Source organism: Neltuma alba, unplaced genomic scaffold (genome assembly GCF_004799145.2).
Source record: "Neltuma alba isolate B1F8T4 unplaced genomic scaffold, ASM479914v2 tig00002618_pilon, whole genome shotgun sequence".
NCBI lineage: Eukaryota > Viridiplantae > Streptophyta > Magnoliopsida > Fabales > Fabaceae > Neltuma > Neltuma alba.
In genome coordinates this window covers 51,849-77,040 of record NW_021632941.1, presented here as the reverse complement: position 1 = coordinate 77,040, position 25,192 = coordinate 51,849, and the positions used below count along the sequence as shown (strand labels likewise).

The 25,192-nt window shown below is 33.3% G+C and overlaps 3 protein-coding genes and 1 non-coding gene across 4 annotated transcripts; 3 read left to right on the top strand and 1 right to left on the bottom strand.

Moving 5' to 3' along the window:
- The first annotated feature begins 3,708 nt into the window (after window positions 1–3,708).
- LOC114734056 (uncharacterized) lies at window positions 3,709–4,263 on the top strand. The gene has a single exon (XM_028921553.1). It carries the CDS (start codon window positions 3,709–3,711, stop codon window positions 4,261–4,263), a length of 555 nt encoding a protein of 184 aa, XP_028777386.1.
- A 997-nt stretch (window positions 4,264–5,260) lies between these two features.
- Window positions 5,261–6,968, bottom strand: LOC114734005 (uncharacterized protein At5g48480-like). The gene is made up of 2 exons (XM_028921486.1): window positions 6,587–6,968; window positions 5,261–5,741 (listed from the first exon to the last, which is right to left on the bottom strand). The coding sequence occupies exons 1-2, from the start codon at window positions 6,859–6,861 to the stop codon at window positions 5,516–5,518; spliced, it is 501 nt and encodes a 166-aa protein (XP_028777319.1). The 5' UTR covers window positions 6,862–6,968; the 3' UTR covers window positions 5,261–5,515.
- A 7,589-nt stretch (window positions 6,969–14,557) lies between these two features.
- On the top strand, window positions 14,558–14,629 carry TRNAK-UUU (transfer RNA lysine (anticodon UUU)). Its single transcript has one exon. It is a non-coding gene; the product is annotated as a tRNA-Lys (tRNA).
- Window positions 14,630–14,692: 63 nt separating this feature from the next.
- Window positions 14,693–22,348, top strand: LOC114734173 (protein PEP-RELATED DEVELOPMENT ARRESTED 1, chloroplastic-like). The gene is made up of 9 exons (XM_028921727.1): window positions 14,693–15,068; window positions 17,435–17,590; window positions 17,993–18,061; window positions 18,161–18,331; window positions 19,815–19,958; window positions 20,194–20,346; window positions 20,476–20,541; window positions 21,590–21,649; window positions 22,063–22,348. The coding sequence occupies exons 1-9, from the start codon at window positions 14,742–14,744 to the stop codon at window positions 22,108–22,110; spliced, it is 1,194 nt and encodes a 397-aa protein (XP_028777560.1). The 5' UTR covers window positions 14,693–14,741; the 3' UTR covers window positions 22,111–22,348.
- The last annotated feature ends 2,844 nt before the right edge of the window (window positions 22,349–25,192 follow it).

Sequence of the window (25,192 nt, the reverse complement as noted above, 5' to 3'; positions counted from 1 at the left end):
TTAGGAAAAAAGATTTAAAAAAATGACAAATGAACTTCATAATGCCAAAAAAGTTTGCTGAATTTGAGAAATCCCAATTTAGTTACCAGAGTTCCGGTGACCAGCCAACGATTGGTCACCGGAGTTTTGCAGGTCAGAAATAATTTTTTTGAAAATTTTTATAACTTTAGTATAATGATTAACAATTTTTGTATTACTATTAACAACTTAACAGGTTTTTTAGAAAATTTAACAAGCTCCGGTGATTGGAAACAATTTTTTTGAAAATTTTTACAACTTCAGTATAATAGTTAAGAACTTTTGTAACGCTATTAATAACTTCAGTATAGCAGTTAACAATAGGTTTTTCAGGAAATTCAACGGCCGAAAATAATTTTTTTGAAAATTTTTACAACTTCAGTATACCAATTAACAATTCTTGTAACGCTATTAATAACTTCAATATAGCGGTTAACAACAGGTGTTTGAGTGTGTTAACGGTATTACTGAAGTTGTAAAAATACTACTTTTCAAATTTCCTGAAAAACCTATTGTTAACTATTATATCAAAATTGTTAATAGTGTTACAAAAGTTGTTAATCATTATACCGAAGTTGTAAAAATTTTTAAAAAAAAGTAGTTGTTAAAGTTATAAAAATGCTTTTTTTTTTAATTTTTAAGAAAACCTGTTGTTAAATGCCATACCGAAGTTGTTAATAGAGTTACGGAATTTGTTAACGACGTTACTGAAATTGTAAAAATGCTACTTTTTGAATTTTTCAGAAAATTTGTTGTTAACTACTATATTGAAATTGTTAATAACATTACAAAAGTTGTTAACCGCTATACTGAAGTTGTAAAAAAAAATTTTTAAAAAAAATAGTTGCTAAAGTTGTAAAAATGCCTTTTTTTTTTAATTTTTAAGAAAACATGTTATTAAATACTATACTAAAATTGTTAATAAGGTTATGGAACTTGTTAATGGCATTATTGAAGTTGTAAAAACACTACTTTTTGAATTTCTCAAAAAACCTATTATTAATAGCATTACATAATTGTTATTTTTCTGTCTTTTTCCCATATTATTATCTACATGAAACTCTGAGTAGGAGTTTTCATTTTTGCACGTCTTTCATAATGTGATATACATAATTGTTGATATATCTTTTTAAATAAAATCTAAAATGGAAAGGAAAAGGGGAAATTGCTAAAAATTTCCACATTAAAATATTTATTACCTAATCAAATATACTTGACATTTGTTTTTAAGAATTTGGGTGTGACTCATCTTCAGGGAGTATAATTTTTATTGAATTGTGTGCAATATAGTTTTGTATCTTTATCATATACAAATACTTTTTTGTTTTATATATAGTTGAAAATAGCTTACGGTTGGGGAAAAAAAAAGTTGCATCAGTTGAAGAAGATGAGTTACAATCGCTCAATTCAAGTTTTTTTTTTAAGCACTTTTTTTTTTGAAATAAAGGGGGTGTTTGGAAATGCTTAAAAGTGTTTCTAAGAAGCATTTTTCCGCAAAACAAGACAAATTCTTTCATATATTTACTTCGTAAATCATAAAAGCATTTTTGAAATCATAGTTTAGTTTATATCCAAATACCCTAAAGACTTTTCAGTAGTTTTTTAAAGGAAAAGAGACGCTGGAAAGGAAAATTCTAAATAGAAAAGACAGCCAACCCAAGACCCAACGCAGTATAAGTGCTCATATATCTCAGTTTCCCAGGCGCTTAGACCCTAAAAAATTATTTTTCATTTATGAAATAAAATTCTATATTTATTTTAGACAGCATAGAATAATTTGAAAAGGCTAAACCAAAACTCGTGAAGCTAATGTTACTTCTATGGAGAACAAGATGCGGAGGACTTTTTCCTTTTAAATGCCTGCTTATGGGTCCGTATCATGAGCCGCCCACACAAGTGAAAATTTGAAATCAATAATACTAATAATCAGACCCCAAAAAAGTACTGAGAAAATTGCAATCAGACCGCACCTAAGAGAATTAAATACAAAAAAGTCATAACTACCGTAATAGTTATTAATTCTTACATCTTAACTTGTTAATGACTACTTTTCAATTATCAATGCAAAATTAAAAAAAAATAATTTGGTAATTAAACAAACAAAATATTTTGTAATGAGGTTTTTTGGGACTTCAGAATAATTTGAGGATCTCAATATATCATTTTTTATTTAATTCTCTTGGATGGGATTTTATTACAATTTTCCCAAAAATAATACTACCTCCGGTCCTAAATTTAATTGGAGATTCAATTTAATCCAAATATTATATTTCAATTTATTTTGTCTTCTATATCTATTTATTTTTTTCTCAAAGTAGTCCTCGAGATTATTGCACATGTTAAAAAAAATTTACTCTATTACACATGATTAACAAGAATATTTTAAGAAAAAACACATATTTATTACAAATAATTAACTTAATTAATTTTTTTAACATTTACACATTAATTATTTAGTTAAAATCTGGACTGTGGACGTAGTATTAAGTACTGACAATAAAATAGCATTAAGGTGCTGTTTGGTATGAGGGAAATGAAGAGAAGGGAAGGAAAAGAAAAATTTTAATGATCTCTATTTAAAAAATTGAATAAGCAGGGTTTTCAAATTTAAATAAAGAAAAAATAATATAAAAAATTAATTAAAAACTTTTAATTTTTTAAATCGAGCTTATTAAAATTTTTCTCCTTTTCTTTCGTCTCATTTTTCCTGTACCAAACGGGCCCTGAGACGCCAACGTTGGGTACCCATTTGGAGACTATTGCCCTGGCAGCGGTTGGGTTACAGTTTGCCGTTTCCGGCGACGATAAAAGGCGTCTGGACGACTAGGTCCATGAAGGCACCGATCAAAGGGGAAACTGGGAAAGGGTCGACACGTGGCAAACATATGGGTGCCAGGTGGACGAGTGGAGATAGCCACGTGGTTATACGTGTCAGCTATTGAGGAGTTGAAGATGGCTGAAAGGCCATGGAGACAGATGGTAAAATGGACATTAAACAACGAGAATGGCAATGTTATCATATTTATTTATGATTTATTTATTTTCATAAATAAAAACTTTTTAAATATTAACAGGGTTTAATACAATTTTTAGTGCACCAAGTTTATCCTCATTTTAATTTTGGTCCATAAAGTTTTAACCTATAAGTTTTAGTCTTTTAAGTTTTTTTTCCCTATAATTTAATAAAAACCTGGACCAATTTACTCCATAAAGAATCAAAACCTATGACTTAAAACTTGAAGCAAAACCAAAATAAAGATAAATTTAAGAGATAAAAATATTATTAATTCTAAAAAAAGCAGACAATGCCACCAAGAAAGAGACGAGAAACGGAAGAAAGTCATGATTGTTGGACGCGAATTTTAACATCGTCGGTCCTAAAAATTATTGGATTTAGCTGACAAAAAGATGGTCCAAGAAGGGAATTCGGCCCCTTCATTCATGGTAAGATGACAAGTTCAAGTTCTGCTAATAATGTCAAAACTTTTGCTAAAATCCCAACTCACTTAAATTTTCTGTTGGAAGAATTGAGAGGGCATTGTAAGAAAAAAACTGAGAAAAAAACGATGGCATTGGCTAAAAGTCTTCGCCTTGACTTGCTGGCTACTATGGAAGAACAGATGCAGAGGAGTTATGGAGGGAAAGCGAAGCCATGCGGAAGAACTTATACATGCGGGACTACATCTGCTCATGGAGTCTACAGAACAAGGAGAACTGAAGCATCAGCTATTTGGCACATGCACAGACTGGGAAGCCAAGTGGACCCCTCCGCCTGAGGGGTTTGTTAGATTGGATACAGACGGATCTGTCAATACGTTAAAATTCGCGGCATGTGGAGGCATAGTTAGGAACTCAGCAGGACAATGGCTCGTCGGGTTTAAAAAGAAATTGGGTTTCCTACCCTCTACGGCAGCAGAACTATTGGCGTTACAAACAGGACTGGAAATTTGCAAACAACAAGGTTACAGCAAAGTGATGGCGTATACTGGAAATTTACAAACAACAAGGACTGGAAATATGCTTATGGTAGATGAAGGTTTTCAACATCCTTTACGATCACACATAATGCAAATACGAAATCTGATGTACTCTGATTGGGACCTCAAGATCAACTACACACCTCGGGATAACATTCAGTGTGCGGACCAACTGGCTAAGGAGGCGCACAGGCTTACAGAAGGAATGATTATGTTGTGGCATCCACCGGCCGACTACCTTTCTCGCTTTAGGGATGACTTAGAGTAGTTTTTCGTTCCTGTTAGTTCTTTATCTTCATCTTGCCTTTCCTATATAAAAAAAAAAAAAACTCATTCCATCGGCATTTTCAGGACCAAAACTATATTTTGTATTGAATTTGAATTATCTGAAATGTTGGCCTCACGGCAGGCTGAGCCAGACCCAAACCCAAAAATAATTCATGGAATGGAGTGGGGAAGTAGTCAACAAGTCATTCATAATGTCGTAGAGATTAATTTTTGGTCTACACTTGCAATATGATGACAGAGCCAAAATCATTTATCATAATTCACTACTTCGTTGAAAACAGGAAAATAAAAAATAAAAGCTTAACAACTTTGATTTTGGGTTGTGTACGGCAACTGAAATAATCATACTACCTAATTGGAGATGATATACAATCAAATGACAACACGTGACACAGGAGATAAGCTAAAATAATAATAATAGGGTGCGCTTTGATTTGTCCTTCATATCCCGACGCATCTGACATTTCCAGCATTTCTAAATTGCCATGCCTTAAACAATACTAACACCGCACAAACCATCACGAGCATTCATTCATTCATTTCAATGGCTCATGCTCAAAACAAACCATCACGAGGATTCCGTTCCCCTCTCCACAAATATGCCACACCCCACCATATCCCCCCCTCCCGGAGGGGACCATCACCATCCCTTCCATTTGTTCCTCAAATATCCCGCCATGACCACGTGTCAAATTCTAATAGGACACTTCCCTAACCCCAGTCAAATGCTCAGTGGACCCTACACACCCATAGCATCCCTCTCGACGACATCTCCGCCCCATATAATAATAATAATAATAATAATGTAACAATTAAAAGCGCACGCATATCTTAATCATACAATATAATACCCAACATGCTTCCATGTTCCATGTTCTAACTTCTAATTCTCATCCATGCCAACAACATGAAATGACGACAATACCCTTGCAAAATGGCAACGTGTTGGTCATCAGGCCCAGAAAAACAGAAGCAGAAACAAAGGATATGATATATTAATAAAACTAGTTTAACCCATCAGAACGAGAAAATTTAAGTCTACTTCATTAACTGCCAGGTGTCAGTTAAGAGTATTCAAAAAGTCCATAATTCATGAAGTTCAATGGTCCATAGGCTATTCAAAATATTAATACTACGCCCAGAGAAGGGTCTAACGGCTAATCCTAACGGCTAGAAGCGGACTCAGATCAGAAACAGTTAAAATCAGAGCGTCCAACTGCTATTTTCTCATCTCAGGCTTCAGCTTCTGTGTTAGCGCACTTCTTTCCTGGCGAGCAGATGGCCCACACGAAGCCAAACGGGTCCTTCACCTTGCCCACGCTCTCCCCGCAGCACGCGCCCTCCCCAGACACGATCTCGCCTTCCGCAACAGCTCCGGCGCCAACCGCCTTGTTAATGGCAGCTTCTACCTCCTCCGTCTCCAGGCACAAAACGACACCGTTGCCAACACTCTTCGCCCTGGAAATATTTAATCAAACAAAATTTAAAAAACATATGAAAAACAAGACAAAATCAGTTTCATTTCACTGAGAGTGGCACGCTTCCAATCATAAACGAAGAAAAATATAGCGAAAGAAAACAAAATCACTACAAAACATTGAACAGAATCGCCTAAAAAGTCAAGTCAATAGACCACGAAAGTCTTATCTAGTAGGTATAGCGAAACTGATATCACGAGATTTGATAATAAAACGACAATATGAACTGTGTGTGCAGTAAGTTTTCCAGGATACAAGGATTAAAGCGTGAGATCGAGCAGATCGAAACATAAACAACACAAATTCTACAATTAAATCACCATTCGGCGAACATGTAACGAAAATCACGACCATTATTCAGAACAAAACTACATAAAGGGTAAGATACAGCCAAAAAAATCATTTGAGTACGACAAAAGGTTTCAAAGTGAATCGAAAAGCAAGATATACGAAATATGAAACGATGAGAACGATAGAATGGCTAATAAAAGGTATAAAACACAGAAGAGAAAGGAAATAGCAAAGCAAAGGACAAAAGAATTATCAGCTACGCTTTATTAATTAGTTGCGCCAGGATACCGGTTTTTAGGGTACGAAATTTAAGACAAAAGCAGAAACAACACGAAATGTCTTTTACAAGCGTATTGTTCGGTTCGGTGAGCGATCCTACAGAAACAAAACACTCATATATAGAGCACAAAAGATCTCAACGCAGAGCAGCACAAGAAACGAAAATCAGAGACGCGAGGAAAGAAAAAGTAAGCAGATATGATCCAGACGAGAAAGTGAAGAACAACAAACAGAAAGCGAGAGGTATAGACTTACGGAGCAGCAGAATCGTCGGCCAAGAGGTCAGAGACGAGGATGGTGACGCCGGCGAGCTTCAGCTCAGCAGAGAGGATGAGAGGGAGCTCTTGCTCAGCCTTGCGTTTCGGATGAGTTGTACGGCCAACCTCCTCGGCACCAAATGCAGCCTTATAGAACTGAACAGCGTCGTTTGCCTTCGGCGCCTCCACCAGTATCTGCGGCTTCACAGCGGAGAACGACACCACAGTTGCTGCCTTCTCAGCTCCACCATTCTGAACCTCCGGTTGCGCCATTGATGGATCAGAGAGTTAAAAAGGCACACACAAAGCTCCGCAAAAACCCTAACCCTAGGAGAGAGAAAGCGAGGGAGGAGGAGACGAAGAAATGGAAATGGCGTGAAGTGGGGTTGGGGGGTGGGACAGTGTATATATAGAAGCGGGGAAGCGGAATCGCCTTTGGGCGTGTTCGGGACAAAACCGGGATAGTAAAAATTGACGGAGCATTATTTACTGTTACCTTCCGAAGCGTCAAAAAATGTGTGTTTGCGTGAACGGAATTGCCCTCTGCTTTTTGTTAATTTACTATGAGTTGCCATTCCGAAAAGCCGTCTCCTACGGTCTGACACTGGTGAACGTTCGAAAACAAGGCATTAATTAATCATTAATATTTTTTTATTGCTAATTTTTATTATTTTAATTATTTGTTATCTCGTTGTACTTGGACACTGCCACGGTCAATCGAATCAAGACAAGGATTGTAAGAACGCTGCGTTTCGGTTCAGGCAGAATTTCCTTTATTTTATTTGAGGAATTAAAAAAAAAAAGGAAAAAGCACCGTATTTTTAGAGAAAATGACAATAAAGATCCTGGAATATATAAAAAGGTTAAGGTACAAATTTATTTTGAAAGTTTGTTCTTAGAAAAGCTGAGAATCCGGAAGTATTTTTTGTCTCAATATCGTCCTAGAAGTTTTCAAATCATAATAATGTCACTCTGGCCATTATCTTAGTTAAATTTAACCGTTAGTTGACCAATTATACTGAATTGACATATTCATGTGTCGTTTACCATTAGTTAACCAATTATACTGAGTTAACATGTCTATTATATTGAGTTGACAAAGGTATCATTCATCTCTATTCCACCAACTTAGATGATGTTGGATTGGTGTAGTATCGAAGAGAAGAAATATTACATTAAAGAAAAGATAAAATGTACAAAACACAAAACTAAGAGGAGAGTTTCATGAAGAAAACTTCTTACACGTACTTTTTTATACGAGTAAAAATATATCATTGTTATTTATTTAAATTAACCATTGTTACTTAATGAGATTTGCTATCTTCCCCCATTACCTCTTCTGACATGTTAGAGAGAAAAAGAGATGAGATATGAAGTGAAGAGTAAAGGGTGAAGTGTTGAGTAGGAAGGAGAGGAGTTAAGTGTGGATAAAAAATGAAGGGAAGTGAATGAATAATGACACGTAAGATTATATTCTTTTAATTTTAAATGTAAGGCTAATTGTATAAAATAAATTACCTATTATATTTAAGACTAGAAGAGTATTTTAAAAAATTATACTTCAGCTCTGCTACCCAATAGAGATACTTGGAAGATCATATTTCAGAAGCACAAAGTTGGGAGAATGCAATGCATGGATCAACCCTAACAATCAATGCCCACTCGGTCTCACCTAGAAAAAGGCCCACATTGACACTCTTCACAGTCACTTTCTGCTAAAGCGTGCAAGAGGTGTTACCAAAAAAAAAAAAAGTGCAAGAAACCAATAAGTTAGATGTAACATAAAGAATTAATCTTCACAACGTGTCAAATTAAAATTTCATTATTGAGAGAAGCGTTCAAATTTAGTATCTAATAGTATCTCGAATAAGATTACTTATAATAAAAAAAAATACTTATAACCACAAAAAATGGGGTGTAAGAGCCAATTTATTGTTCTTGATTGCTGTTTGTTATTTCACCCATACCCTATATTTGGTATGAGAAAAGTTTAAAAAAAAAAACAGAGAGAGAAGAAAAATTTGTAATAAGTTGAATTTGAAAAATTGAAAAGGTGGGATTAAAAAAATTAATTAAAAGCTTTTAACTTTACCTTTTTTATTTTTTTAGGATTAATTAATCTGCAAGTCCTTATAGTTTTAATCAATTTTGAATCAGGTCCTTACAGTTTTTTTTCTTTTTATTAGGTCCTTATTCTTTCACATGTTTTTAATTAGATCCTTGCATTTATTTTTCTTTTTATAAAGTCCTTATAATTTTCCTAAATTCTTAATCAGGTCCATGTTGTTTTAATTTTTATTTATTAGTTAAATATAAACTTAATTAAATAGATTACTGAAATATAAAATATTAATAATGAAATTAAATTACTATAAGTAATATAATTAATTAATTCAAGAAAATTTTTTAGAACAATTAATATTTTCTTGCTGGCAAAAAAATGAAATCATTATAATAATTCATTATTTTTAGAATGTTATTGTTTATAAAATAATATTAAATAATATATACTATTTTATGATTATAGAATAGTATTATTAGAGTTCATAAGATAAAGAGTAAAAAATTCAGGGACTTAATTAAAAACAAGGAGAACTTATAAGGATTTGATAAAAAGAAAAATAAATACAAGGACCTAATAAAAAGAAATAAAACTATAGGGACCTGATTCAAAATCAGTTAAAATTATAAGGACTTACAAATTAATTATCTCTTTTTTTTTTTTATATCAAGCTCATTAAAATTTTTTTCTCATTTTCTCCCCGTCATTTCCGTCATACCAAACAAACCTTAGAGTCACTCTCAAACTAATCTTTATCAAAGCAATTTTCCTTCTTCTAAAACCAACAGGGGAGGAGAGCGGTAATCTCGTTGTGGTTGATATTTACAAGCTGCCCAAAAATTTCAACGGCATCGCTGTCGAAGCACAACCAAAACCTCCCCGGGGGCCAAATTTTTTTTTCTTTACCTAGTAGTCTGCTGTTTCTGTAGCTAAGATCTCGTTGTTTTCATATATATATTTCATCATTTTACCCAAAAAAAAATGACACATAAGATTATTTTTAACTAAGCTGGTGGAATTTTATTAGTTAAAGCATGAATGAGTTGCACATTGTGAATGCTAAATGGGACCTCGGGGAAAAAAAGAAGAAGTAATGGGCATTTAAAATTAAAACAGTTAACAAATATGACATTTTTGCTTTATTTAGAAAAATTTATGTGTATTTTTACACCCAAATAAATATTGTAGTGCCAAATGCACATTCATGAAAAGTTTATGAGTAAATTTGTACAGCACCCCTAAAAATAAAGAGATGTTATGGAAAAGTAGATAAAAGAACACCTCCAAAAAAAAAATCTAGATAGTACTATTTCCGGTTCTTAATATAAGATCTCGTTTAACTTTTATTCTGATTTTAAATATGAGACCCCAATCCACTTTGTCTCTCATATTTATGCATTTTTTTTCCAAAATAGTTCTTTTAATAATAATAGTTTTAGCCAATATACTTGATTAGCAAGGATATTTTAGAAAAGATAACATCTATTTATTACCAATAACTAACTTAACTTATTTCCTTAATCTCCTCAAATTAGTTAAAAAAAAAGCCTAAATAATACTAGCTCTTATAGAATATCCGTACAGGGTTATTGTGTGATTTACACAAAAACCTGGAGGGATCAGTAAACTCGGAGCCAACACATAATACAGCCAACAGAAAGACGAGCTTAAAAAGATCAGTTTTGTAGGGCTAAAAATTAAACAGACGGGCCCCTGCTTTTTATTTATTTATTTATTTTTGTTTTTAGAATTTTGAACTAACATAGTGCTCTTCCAGTTCTAAATATATGATTCATTTTATACTATAGATTATATTACAAAATGAGTCCTATATTTAGGACAAGAGGAGTAATATGGATATTATAAGTATATTTACTCTTTTTTTTACCTAAAAAAAACCCTATGATAAAAATAAAAGAAGCAAAGCACTCACTCATTTACAGCAATTACTCAATATATTTTAAGAAATGGATAAAATTATAATTTTGAACTTTCCTTATCACGGGGTTAATAATTTATGTAAGCCATTTTTTGTTAAAAGAAACTATTATATGTGAAAATTAACATAAATGTAAAATGAAATCACTATAACCTATTAATTTCATTTTAAAAGCTATTATTATGAATAAAAATAAATATTACTCCCTCCGTTCCTTATTATAAGAGACAAATAACCAAATTACGTTGATCAAAAAAACAGTTAAAATTAGTTGAGGACAATTAATGTGTAAAAAATATAATGTTTTTTCCAACAATACCCCCATTAATAAGGAGAGAGAGTATGAGAGAGAACAATTAAATTATTAAAAGAAAGAGAAGTGGGAGGGAGAGAGAGTATGAGTTGGAGACAAAATAAATAGGGGTAAAATAGGAAATCAATACAAAAAAATAGAGACAACTTTTAAGTGTCTCTTATATATGGGTAGAGCCGGGAATCAGGGCCGGCCCTTCAGGGCTGAAATTTTAAAAATATCCCAATTTGCTAGGCCCGGCCCTTAAGCTACAGGGTCAGGGCCGGCTCGCGGGCTTTTGGCCCGTTTAAGAAAAAATACTATTTTTTATATTTATCATATTTTTTATAAAAAAAATCAATGAAATTATTAATAAAAGACATAAATATGAATAAAATTAAGTCACATATAAAATATCATCATATATAAATATTTATCAACATCTAAGAACATCTAAAACATTCATTAACAAGATAACAACATCTAAAAGTTTTATCTATAATGCAATTGTGCAATAAATAAACACTATTATTAATCTTTTGAAACTTCATCATCACTATAATTAATTACTTTTTTTCATAAGTATACTTTTCTTTCGTAACAAAAATATCAAGTTTTTCTTCTTTATAAGAATTTTATTTTTAAATTTTGCAATCTAACTATTATTTTACTTTAATGTGAGAAACATTGCTGTTGAAACTCATGAATTTCTAATTCAAATTATAGAATCACAAGTTATATAAGTATAAAAATATTCTATTATCAAATATATATATAGTTTAAAAATATCAACGCATATAATATAAATCAAATCATTATTAAAGTCCAAATTAACCCATTTTTTAAAAATTTAATTGGATAAATTATTATCTAAAACTAAATTTACTTTTAAAATGATAATAATAACTAAATATTTGAAATATTATTAACAATGTAAAAAATTAATAACATTAATATTATATAAAAAAATTTAAAAAATAAAAAAAAATAAAAGGGCTTAAAAGGGCCGGCCCGTGGCCCTCCAGGGCCGGCCCTTTTAAGCCCTCGGCCCTCCAGGGCCAGCCCTCCAGGGCTTATGTTTCATTTTAAAAGAAAAATATCAAGTCCGGCCCTCATAATTTCAGGGCCTAAAAGGGCCGGCCCGACGGGCTCGGCCCGTTTTCCCGGCTCTATATATGGGAACATACCATAAGCATCAAATGTCTCTTATAATAAGGAACGGAGGGAGTACTTTACTAAGCATGGTCTACACGCTTTATAGTAAGTATAGAATTACGATTCAAAATTTATTTTTCTTGACTAGTATTATTTGATTTTAATATAAATAAAAATTTTAATTTGAAATTAAAAATAATTTACATCTTTAGCTTCAATGCAAAAAATAAAAAACAATTTACATCTTTAAATAAAAAAAACTATTTGAAAAGTAACATGCGAGTTAAAAAGAACATGAAAAAAGTTCACAGCAATTAAATTTTTAAAAAATTATTACGATAAAATAAACTCAAAGTGATTCATATATCTCAAGCGCTTTATCATTTTATTTTTCTTTTTTGATATGGAAAAAAAGTTATAATTTTTGTTAAGCGGGCTAAAAACCCGGCGAGGTCACAAACTGGACTTTATAGTTTTTTTTTTTTTTTAAAAGGATGCAACCCATGAACGGCTGGTCCATTTTCCCAACCTCAACATGTTGCGAATGATGATAGGAAGAAGTAAAAGAGCCTATGAGATTAAAAAAAAGTATTTAGAAGTACTCAAAAGTATTTCTTAAAAGTATTTTTCTGTAAGAACAAACTTTTCTATATATTTACTTTGAACACTATAAAAGTATTTTTAAAATCATGATTTTGATTCCATCCAAACACCTCTAGGAAGTGAGTCTTCCTTGAAGCGATTCCATGAAGTGTGTGGGCAACTATTTTAAATTAAAAAAAAACTAACAACAAAAATATATGAAAAATCGATTTAAAAAAAGAATAACTCAAAATAAAAATGGAATAAATTTGAAAAATGAAAAAATAATTTAAAAATAAATTCATAATTTTCTGTAATTTAAAATGTAATATTTAATAATTTTAGAATAGCTACGCTTATCCTATAATTTGTAACTGACAACACTTATTTCTTGTACATTTTCTTACTTATCTTTTTTATTCTAACGCTTATAATATATAGATATGCATAACATATAACACAGAAAAGTGATTTAAATTTTTGCATATAGACCTAATTTAAGTAAAAGCCCCCATTTCAACAAGAAGAATTAAATTTAACAATGGTGATATATTCTTTTTTAAATTAAATATTCTATGAATGACAAATGGTTAGAAACTTTTATGGTATGCTAAGAGTATTCGAATCAATATCTGATAGTTGGTCTTTTTTCATATCACCATATATAATATCTAGTACTAATGAACGATATTCAAGTATTAACATATCTAATTATGGGTAGCTCTCTAAATTTTTTTTAATCACTCAGAAGAATGTGAAACTTAGAGAATATATGCTCAAGGGGTAATAGGCTTTTCAATAAGAATCAACTCAGTGAGACTTGGATTTTATACAAAAGTAAAGGGTCTAATTTAGTTTTTTTTTGTTTAAAGGAAAACATAGATTTTTTTTAATACCAAAGGAAAACATAGATGTGGGAATATGTAATTTTATATTTTAAACATTTTTTTGACCAGCTATTTTAAACATATTACTCTAAAAGATAAAGACAAAATGATATAAAGGTATAAAAATATTATAGGATATCGATCATGGAGATATATAACCTGGTGTGCAATTTAAAGTCACAAAAATTTGGAATCAAACATCATCAAACGCCACGTGGTCGGCCCAAAATAATATTAAAAAGAAGGCTGAACTTTGACTTTATGCAGCTAAGCCCTAATAGTTTTTAACTTTTTAAAATATAAGTCCCTATATTCTAAAAGATAAAATTATATATTTTATAAAATTTAGGAATTGAAATTTTAATTGTTAAAACTATAAAAGATTTAGTTGCATTGAGTTAAATTCAGAGATTGAGTTTTAACTGTGTTCAAATTTTAGAGACTTGCATTAAGTTAAAGTTTAAAAATCAAGGTACAACTGAATTAAGACTACAAAAATTAAAAAATTTGGTTTTCCAAAAAAAAATAAAAATTAGTACTCACAAAATTATAAATTAGAGGGCATCATTGTCAAACACTTGGAAGTGTGAAAAATTAACAGGTTAAATTAAATAACATATATTTTGTACTTATATTGCTCAGGATAAAATAGCCCATAACATCTTTGTGTTATCTCTTGGATGTATTTACTCTTATTTTATTTGTAGTGCTTTAAATTTGGTTCAATTCACCAAACTCTAACTAGCCTTTCAGGACATGTGGGCATAATTTTTCTTTTTAAATAAAAAAACCTTCACATCGGCATTCATAATCAGTATTCCACACAGCCAATTAAAATGTAACTTTGCAAGCCCATTGACTCCTTCGGCCTTCTCCTTTTCCCCATCGGCAAACCATAGCTCATGAACCCACCAATGATGACGGCGGCAAGTCTCTTTGGTGAGGACTTTAAAGGCCCTCTCTTGTCTTTTCAGATCCGTTGTCTTGGATTGGCACGAGTTCCTCTTTTAATTATGGGCTATAACTTTCACATTTTGTCGTTTTCCCGTCTTGCCGTCTTAGCTCAGCCGGTAGAGCGCATGGCTTTTAACCATGTGGTCGTGGTTCGATTCCCACAGACGGCGAGGTTCTATTTTATTTTCAATATTTTTCTCTTCCTTTTTCCCCTCGTCCACGTTCTTTAAGCATAATATTCTTATCCTTTCAAAGAAGTTATGAACTGAAGGAGGCAGCGGGATGTTCCAGGGCACATTATTCATCCTCCCGGCTTGTTCATGTGTCTCTTCTAGTCTCTTCCCTCAGTTTTTTCCAACCGCAACTTCCTCTCCGCCATGCCACTTTCAACGGTTGCACTTGAGGCAACCAGAGAGGGGAACGCAGCTTTTAGTGTCAAGTACAAGTTATGAAGTGGGTGGCGGCTACCCAGAAGAGGAATTGGATGTAGAAGACAGAAACAGGAGACCCCAACAACGAGGGAACCACCAGTTGGATTCTTCTCAACGTGATGCTCTCCTCAAGGGAGGAGAACAGGTCATCTCTGTTCTCCAGGAAATGATTAACCTTGTAAGTTTTTGCCTCCTCCATTTAATAGGGTTCTTCTTAAGTGAAGGAAAAATGAACTTGTTTTTGGCTCCTTCATTGGATTAAGGGGAGCGTTAGATGCAAATGAGTAGTTGTGGGGTGGATTCTTTATATCTCGTTCATTCCAGCTTGCAAAACTGATGTGTATCTCAAAAACATGTGTTTGATCGTGTTGGTGTTTTTAGGGAAATAATGTTATGTCTTTCTGAGCTTATAATAGTTTCCCGTGCCCTTTTGGGGATTTCGGTGACCTTCTGTGCTACATCAACGGTATCATATTAGGCCCCTGATGTTAACTGGGTGTTAATAGGCATGGAGTGATTGTTATACCTTCCAGCTAAATGTCCTATGTTTCTAGAATTGGTTTTTCCCCCAACTATTTGACAATGCATGCTTGTACTTGGCAACAATCTATCTAGTGCTCGATTCATTGTGATATTGTATAGATGTACCTTTATGTACTATTACCAGGTCACTGATTGTCGTTGACATCATATGAGAATATAACGTTCATGTTCTGTTATAAACATCTAATTCTTCATTTTTTTGCATGTTTCCGGGCTCATTGACTTCAACTTACTTATCAGTTATCATTTTAGTCTTCATTTTAGGGATAAGTAATATTCTCCTATGATAATTCGGCAAATTGGAATTTATGGACATGTTAATTAATCTTGTAATTCCTTGGGTATTTTGTTTGGATTATACAAATTTTGGGACTCGGTACTATTTATCAGCAATAAAATGGAATGAAGGCGAAAAGCTTTCCTTTCTACTTCAATGACAATGAAACTAATTTTGGTTGAAGGGGTTATGTGAAAACTAAAGATATACCTAACATAGTTGGGCACCTGCAAAGAGTATAGGTGAATGTCCCTTTGGGGCAGCGATTCATAATTTAGGACTAGGTCAATTGATGGATATTACCAGTGCAATAATGATATGGACAACAGTAGGGATGAAAAATATATGTCTAGGTTAAGAATAGGTTACCGGTAACAAAGATTCTGTGTACTGATTTGAGATAGTAACTGAAAACATTTTCTGATATATGAGGTGAAAGAGTTATCTTTTTGCTCTGAATTCAAAGACATCAAGTCATTTTCGATGATTAGACCCTGGAGTTCACCCTTTCATTTGATCATGTAGTATGTCTTTGTGAATAATTGGAAGTTTAAATTATTGTTTGAAGTCATAATGTGTCCGTATAACCAAAATCAGATTTTTTTTATTTGGAACATTTCTTTGATGAATTCTGTTGTAATTTTCAAATTCAAAGAAACCCTAGAATTAACAATGGGCAATTAAAATGACACATCTGCTTCTACCTCATTTGGGTAAAAGCTCATTAATACAAGAGCAGAAGTTGCAGCGCCTTTGTATGGATCAATAATTTCAAAAGTGTCTGGAGAGTGAAAAAATGACACTGTATTATTGTCAATTTGTTAGAAACTAGGTTAAAAAAGATAGGATAAGTAGAAGAAAGAATAGGATTGTAGAAGGAATGTGAGGGTCCTCTAGAATCAGAATCTAATCCTAGAAGTAGGAGAATCTGGAAAATAGAAGTAGAGATAGGGGAAAAAGGGGAAGAAAAAGAGGAAGGGGTAGAGAAGGAGAGAAACTCTGGAACCAGAATCTGTAATCGTCGAGAAGAGAGACAAGGAAATAATTCACTAAATAGTACTTCATTCCCCCTTTTGGCAGAATACATATATGATATTTATAGCCTAATTCACTAAATAATACTTCATTCCCCCTTTTGGCAGAATACATATATGATATTTATAGCCGGGTACATAAAGTGAAAATAACTACCTTGTCCTATCCATATGAAACTGACAATAATGCAGCCAACACTCGACACTTGTAACAGTTAACACAAGACACATAATAAAACACAGAAAACACATAAAACGTAATAATTCACTGAACAATAAACTAGTAAAAGCCACTGGTTCCTATCACAATTGATAGGAAAATCACCTATATTACTTATAATATTAATATTGTGGTAACAGTCTAGTGTTTTTACTTGTCAGAACTTTGAATCTATGCATGCTATCCATGTGCACTTCCTGGTGAAGATAACCGATGTGATTAATTTCAGTTCATAGCATGCTTATTTGCAGTTTGCGAATTGTATTTGCGTAATTCTTGTTGATGCCTTTACATTTCGTTTGTGAGCTTCTAGTGTGTATTGTTGTTCATGAACCTTGACACACTTGTACGTATTTTGCAAATTGTCTTCTTGACCTTGCCTGCATAATTCTTCATATGGTCTTACATGTTGTTTGTGCAATGCTAATGTGTAATGTTACTTATCACTTGTTTTATCTGTTTGAGTTCAGCTGGAAGACATGAACATGGATGAAGCTTCTGAGAAAGTGGCAGTTGAGTTGGCTGCACAGGGAGTTATTGGAAAGAGAGTTGATGAGATGGAATCAAATTTTATGATGGCTTTAGATTACATGATCCAACTTGCTGAGAATGACCATGATGAAAAGGTATCATTTTCACGCTGAATTTTTTCAATTCCATTCTAATTGGTTGTCAAGCAAGCTCGCCAAGTTGGTTTCACATAGAAGGTTGTCGAAGGTCATAAAATAATTAATTTGGTTGTAATATCTTTAAAAGATTTGGTTGTAATATCATAAATGCACACTATAATTTATCCTTTCATCCGGAAGGAGTCTAGAGCTGAAATTCAAGACTTCTTGCTGTTCCTCATCCCTTCAAGTGTTTTTTTTTTTTTTTTGGTTTTCCGGATGATCTTCTTACTTTTCTCTGATTTTTTATTTCAATTGATACTACTATTTGTTGACTTTCACATTCATTTGTTAGAGAGATGATAATGAACTTGTGTTTGGATATTAACATTATAAATTGTTTCTTTTTCTTTCTTTCAGCGTAAGACATTGTTGGAAGTGATCAAGGAGACAGTGTTATCACATTTAACAAAGAAATGTCCCCCACATGTAAGAAGACTCCTTTGGGCCATTATCTGATTGATTTCTGATTGAAGGGATGAGTCCATCCTTATGGTGTGTGTTATGTGCATGTTTCTCATTTTCTAGGTTCAAGTGATTGGTCTTCTCTGTAGAACTCCCGAAAAAGAAAGCAGATATGAACTACTGCGACGAGTTGCAGCTGGTGGTGGGGTATTTAAGGGCGAGAATGACGCTAAGATTCATATCCCAAAGGCAAATCTAAATGACATAGCTAATCAAGCTGATGACTTACTAGAGGTATATATTAAAAGCTTCTTGCATTCTATCATCAACTGAGTTAAGCTTCAAGTCCCTGAACACTTAAACTTGTCGAAGAATTTCATAAAACAATGACTTTTGTTTTTTCTTTTCCAATGACCTTGAATTTTCTTATTTAATTCATGATGGAAGATGAAATTATATAGGGAATCAAAGAGAAAAAAATCTGCCACTCAGCCCCTGAAATAAAGCAACCACGAAGCAGTGAAACCTAGGGCCTGAAAAGGGAAATAACCTGTTGACAATCCATACCAAATAAACAAATCAGGAAGCAAAATACAATAGAAAAAGCAAAATAAATGCATAATAAAGGACCTGATCTGATCATAATCGCATAAAATGGAAATAAAATGGGAAATAAATAAATTTACTCATGCTTAAATGGGACGTGACAGACCAGATTAATCAGAAAATGAGTAAGACCATAATCACAGCATTTGAACACATCTCTTAATGATATTTGGTGGATAATTGGGCATTGTTATGTTTTGTGCTTTAAATGACAATTATGGAGTTCTTTTCACGCGTCATCAAGTATTTTCATGTGTTTCCCACTGTACTCAGCTTGACAGCACTGTGTGTCAAAACAAAAGGGAAATACATAGAGACTGAATTAAATGATATTTGCAACAAATCTCAGCTGAAGCTCTTGCACGTTTTCCAATAGTGCTTGTTGGGATGGCTTATTCGTCTTTTATGTTTCTAGTTTTCATATAAATAGAGTAGCCTACAATAATGACAAGAAGAAGAAGCTTTATTCCCCTTCGCGGGGTTGGCTTGGGCTTTATCAACAACTGAGTTTTCAGATAAATACACATTAGCCTAACTGTATTCGAGTTAGAACTCTACAAAAATGCAAATTTTCTCCTTCATGCAAATTCAAATTCTGTTCGCTGAACTTGTTTGGATCCTTGTTAGTGTCGCTGCCCATAAAATTTTTTTGAGGGTTGTCATTGAAAGACATATAAAGTGGTCTCATTGTACTGATGTTTCCAGGTTCCTCTGGCTCCGCTCCCCTTTTATCAGGACTTGCTTTCTTAGATGCTGCTCTCTTTTTTCTAGTTTAAAATAATTTTTCATCCATTAAAATAAAGGATAAGTTGACAAAATTGATCATAATGACGCTGGTTTTAACTAAATTTATGTAGACATTAAATAATAGGAAATCATGTATTGGTAATTTGATCGCTGTCTAGTGTAACTTTTCTTGCCACATGGCTAACATTATTTAATAGCTCTAGAATGTTTATGTCTTGTTGAAACTATTTACTAAAAGATATTATAGACTCCAATGCTTGGTCTTCTAACAAGAGTACTTATCTAGCCTCAAGCATGGCAATAGTTACATAGATTGTTTTTTCGAATCTCTTTATTGAACGACATGTTTCCCTGTGTGTTGTCCCACGCAGCCACTAGGGTTGTCGACTTTGGTTAATTGTCTTGTGCTAAACAATATATGCAGACCATGGAAACTCGGCCTGTTGTACCTGATCGAAAACTACTTGCAAGGCTTGTTTTGATTAGAGAAGAAGCCCGAGATATGATGGGAGGAGGGATTTTGGATGAAAGAAATGATCGGGGTTTGTACACTCTTCCTCAGTCTGAGGTATGCTGATATCTCAGTATGGTTCTAACATTGAGTGAAATGTTACCCAATATTTCTTTTTTCGCCAGCAAGAAATATTACATAATAATACCTAGCCTTCTATCATCTGAATTTATGGTATGTTAGTGAAAGGGCTTGGAAACCTCAATTGCATATGAAGTAATGAAGATATCTAAAAGCTTGCTTTATTAATACTATATCATTCTTAGGATCTTTACAACTGTTGTCAATGCAGGTGAATTTCTTAAGCAAATTGGTGGCCATAAAACCTGGGAAAACTGTGCTGGATATGATAAGAAATGTGATGCTAGGAAAAGGTGAGGGGGCAGACAACGTTGATGAGGAAGACGGTGCTGGGCAGAAGGCTTCAAGTGGAATTGCTGGAGGGGTGGGTTAAATTGGATGTCTGCATTTATGTTTATCAATTAATCCGGGAGGCCTTGTGTATAGATCATATTTGTCTTTTTTTTCTCCCCCGCCATTTTATGACTTATGTTTTACTTATCATGATGTCCAGACAAGTGTGACAGGACGGAAACTTCTTCCAGTACGCCCAGGCATGTTTCTTGAGACTGTCTCTAAGGTAATGATACATCAAAATGTGTCCTTGATAGCCTAAAATACTTAGGAAAGTTGAACCCCTTGATAGTTTGGTTAAATTGGCTCCTCCCCCCCCCCCCCCCCGGGCCTCCAGAATTGACTAGATTTTCAATTTCAAGTTGGTCCTTATAGTTTAAAATCATGTAAGTGGGTCTATTACATGGTTTTAATTTTTTTTTTTTTGGGTGATTTAGTCCTTTCCAGTGAACCTTCTTTTGCTTCTGTTGAATTCTGTAAATATGCCTAACCGTATGCCATCATGGCACTCTGAATGTGCATTTTCCATGCCAAAGAACTAAAAATATATCTGCTTGTGTGAAATCCAATCTGTTGAGTGGTCTGTGATTCTATTGTATGACATCTGAACACTCTCAGTTTGCATAATTTATGTGGTAAGGGCTTGTTTGCGTTGACATTTGCAAAAATGACTTTTATTTTAACTGACTTTTGCAAATTGAAGTTGGGGTAAAAGTCAGTTGATGTAATGCAATTTATGTTTGGATAGGCTTTTATAAAAAAAAATTAATTTGGCAGAAACTTGTTTGAATGTATTTAAAATTCAGTTTTAGATTGTTCAAATCTGGGGGGAGAAAAAAGAAGCCAAAAACAGTTGCATCAACTTCAATTTGACGTTTGTCCCCAAAGTTATTTTCCCCAAAAGCCATCCCAAACATATATTTTTGGCCTAAACTGACTTCTTGGTTTCAAAAGTCAGTTTTCATGGAATTTAAGCCATGCCAAACATGCTAGTAGATGATTGCATGAAATCCAATACTGAGTGGCGTGGTTTAGAAGTTAAGAACCGAAACTTCCATGTAGCCTATACAATTTTGAAAATTTTTTTTGATTGGGTCGATTGTGTAGTTTATTATATCTAAACTGTATTGATCTAATTACGCGGATTAAAAATTGAGAACTGACAAAATAAGTTAACCTCAGTCAATCTAACTCCTTTACATGTCAATTTTAAATGATCTTCTCTTGTTTTTGTGTATTTGAAATCTGATCTTCCTACATTGTTGTGATGCTAGGTCTTGAGTGGAATATACGCTGGAACTGAATCTGGCATCACTGCACAGCATCTAGAATGGGTAAATTCCTTTATTCCCATCACATTCTCAAAGGTTTCTGCTTGCAATAAGATCAGTTTAATTGATCACCACTATTGCTTAATTTCTGCTTCCAATTGTTTGCTGACGTTTCTGCAGAAATTTCATTCTTTTTTTACTTTTTACATTCTTTTTTCCCCAATTAATTTCATTTGTTAGCCTTCAACTAAACCTTAACCAGTAATAGATGGTTTATGCTATAGACCTACTGCATGGGGAACTGGAGGCATTGTCACTTGGTTTTTAAACTTTGGCATATTCATTGCTGGAATTTGCAGTGGAAGGCCTGGCACCTTGAACTAATTGTTGCAGCTAAAAATTTTGACTTCACAATAATAGTACCGCAAAATTACTGCAGAATGAAATGATTTATTTGTGCTTTTCTGTTGCTTTAGGTTCATCAGAAGACACTCCAAGTACTTCAGGAGATAGCATTTAGCTAGCTCCCTTCCCTTTTTCAGTGGGATGATGTCCCAACCAATTTTGTGCGCCATTTCTGAATTCTGAGCCTCATGCTGCCAAAAGACCGGTGTTAGATTGAATATAGTATAGAATATAGCATAAAACATGGAATAGGCTTTTAGGACCTCATTAAAGATAGTGCTGTAAATTCTCTTGCGGAAGACTATATAGATGATTGGCATTGAAAAGTTCTGGTTTTTACATTTTTTTAAAATATAAGTATCCAGTGTTTAGTGTTATTGAATCTAATTTAAGAATTGTTGAGTTTAATTAGAAGTAGTTCTTTGAACGCAATTTTTTTCCCCATATATGAGGTTTGGGCTCTTAATTAGTTAATTTTATTTAACATTCTATATTTCCTTTCCCTTGGCTGCACATAAAGTTTTAATTAATTTGTGTAGCATTTGTCATGTTTTTGTTGATCTTCAATTTGCATTATTGTTGATTGTTGTTCTGTTAAAAAGCCTTTTCAACTCTAGGGATTCTCTTGATTTCATCTAATATTTGGATGTTTCTTAAGGTTTCATTTTCTCCTATTTTTTATACCCACAACTATTCTTTTCCAGAGGAGAGAGAAAAAAGAATCGCATTGTTACTATTGATATTTAGGAAATGATTAAGAGTGTTGACAAGAAATAAAAGATGAGTAAAATGATATTGTTTAACTTAAATATGCTTTTTCTTTTTAGCTATGTATAGGTATCTTCCAATTGGAGGTAATCTTATTCGATGTATTGTTAGGTATTAAATATGAGCGTCTTTTTCAATGGGATTGACATCTAGATTCGTTATTTTGTGAGGGATTGATTTTGTTTGAAGTAGATCCAACTCTCATTAGTTAATATCAAGGAGACAAAAACCGGACCGGACCGGCTGGTTTAACTAGAAAACCGGTGAACCGGTCTGAAATCCGGTCTGGTTTAGCTTAAAAACCGACCCTTCATCAACCCGGAATGACTCGGAACGAACCGGAAAAAACCGGGCAAATCGCTGGTTTTACTGGGCTGGTCGGTTGTTTTCTTCTCCCTTCTTTCTTGCTCTCACCTTTCGTCGGACGCCTCACCGTTTGCAGAGACAATGAATACTGCAGAGACAAATGGTAGACATAAAGCAGATCATGAAGGTGGAAGAAGATAGAACTTTGTTTGTGTCATTTTGAAGCATACCCATAGAAAACCGGATGATAAGCAAAAATATAATAGAGAGAGTAGAACGAATGGATGAAGCGTACAGAGAAAAAATGGTGCTTGAGTTTGCTGTTTCTCCGCTTGAGAAAGAAAGAGAAGTGAAAGAGAAGTGAAGAAGGCAGAAGCAATTTGAGAGGGAAGGGCAAATGATGCGTGCTCAATGAGGCAAGACTCACAGCTATAGCCTATTCTAGTGCTTGCTCACTGTCCAAGGCAAAAAGAAGACGGAGAGACTACTCCGTGATGCGCGATATAGGGAAGAAAATGTCAAAAAGGAAGTGCACGTGGGAGAGAGGGGAAAGAGGAAGAGAAAAGAAATGATAAAACAAATTAAAAAAAAAAGAAAAAAAGAAAAGGGAAGATCCCATTCGGTCACACGAAAGAACAAAGAAAAAAAATGAAAATATACAAAAATATTTTGTAACATGATTGTCCATTTAAAAATTAAATATTATTTTTTATAATGAGAATATGAATATTTTTATCAATTTTAACTAAATTATATTATTTTAATTATCACCGGTTTGATTCCGGTCTGACCCCGATCTAACCCACTAACCCTTAAACCAGTGTTTTAACCGGTTTAGTATCCGGTCCGGTTTTTTGTTCCTTGGTTAATATGCTTTGAAAAGGAACAAATAATGAAATGAGACCAAAACAACAGAAAAACCAACAGGGTTTGAGTCTAGTGAAAGGGGTTAGTCTTTCACAACGTAACGAATTAAGGTTTGAATCCTTGTTGGGAGAGGTGCTTACATTTAGTACTTGACAGTGTTTTGAATATGATTGCCTCTAATGGAAGGATACTTATACTTTAGTAAAAAAAAAAAAACAACAGAAAAGATCAACGATTTGTTTCAAAAAAGAAAACCAGCAAAGGCTCATAGTTTTGAAATTTTAAATCATCCGTATGGGAATATGAGCGTCTTTTTCAATGGGATTGAAATATAGATTCGTTTTTTTGTGAGGGATTGATTTTGTTTTAATTAGATCCAACTCTCATTAGTTAATATGCTTTGAAAAGGAACAAATAATGAAATGAGACCAAAACAACAGAAAAACCAACAGGGTTTGAGTCTAGTGAAAGGAGTTAGTCTTTCACAACGTAACTAATTAAAGTTTGAATCCTTGTTGGGAGAAGTGTCCACATTTAGTGCTTGACAGTGCTTCGAATAGAATTGCCTCTAATGGGAGGATATTTATACTTTAGTAAAAAAAAAACAACAGAAAAGATCAACGATTTATCACCAAAGAAAAAACATCAACGATTTGTTTTAGAAGAGAAAACCGGCAAAGGCCCATAGTTTTGAAATTTTAAATCATCTGTATGGGAGTTTTTGGTAATGGATTGGGCTGTTGCATTTGCTTGCGGGCCCAACTTAATTGTGAGGAATCAAAATCAAAGGGAATGTTTTGAAGGAGGCCACCAAAAATTTGAAAACTAAAATTTTCATTTAGTAATTTTGTTGAATTTTCTTTTCTGTATTTCTTTATCCCTATTTGGAAAACATAATACTGTTTGATCTACTTTTTTTATTGGCATCTCCAGTAGCTTTCTTTGTATATGTTTGAATCATTTCAAGTGACTTCTCATCCTTTTCTTCTTCCTAATAGGAAATTATGCAATAATTGAACTTGGAAGAAAAATTAAAATGAGGAGGTGATGCTACAAAACAATACTTTGAGTTAAAGAAGGATATGAAGGAATAATTGAAACCACGTGACTAAAAAAGAGAAGAACAAATCTGGAGATCTTTAATGATTAAAAAGAAAAACAAGAAAGATGAAACCAAGTGATCCCCCAAATCAGAGTTTGATGCCACCCAAAATCACCAAGCAATGATGAATCATTCTGTGTCCAGTTTGCAAATTGTGC

Coding starts and splice junctions, on each gene's coding strand:
- LOC114734056 (XM_028921553.1), top strand. CDS start 3,709: ATGGAGTCTACAGAACAAGGAGAACTGAAGCATCAGCTATTTGGCACA.
- LOC114734005 (XM_028921486.1), bottom strand. CDS start 6,861: ATGGCGCAACCGGAGGTTCAGAATGGTGGAGCTGAGAAGGCAGCAACT. Junction 5,742..6,586: donor GCCGACGATTCTGCTGCTCC/GTAAGTCTATAC, acceptor AAATATTTCCAG/GGCGAAGAGTGTTGGCAACG.
- LOC114734173 (XM_028921727.1), top strand. CDS start 14,742: ATGTTCCAGGGCACATTATTCATCCTCCCGGCTTGTTCATGTGTCTCT. Junction 19,959..20,193: donor ACACTCTTCCTCAGTCTGAG/GTATGCTGATAT, acceptor TTGTCAATGCAG/GTGAATTTCTTAAGCAAATT. Junction 20,542..21,589: donor TTCTTGAGACTGTCTCTAAG/GTAATGATACAT, acceptor TTGTGATGCTAG/GTCTTGAGTGGAATATACGC.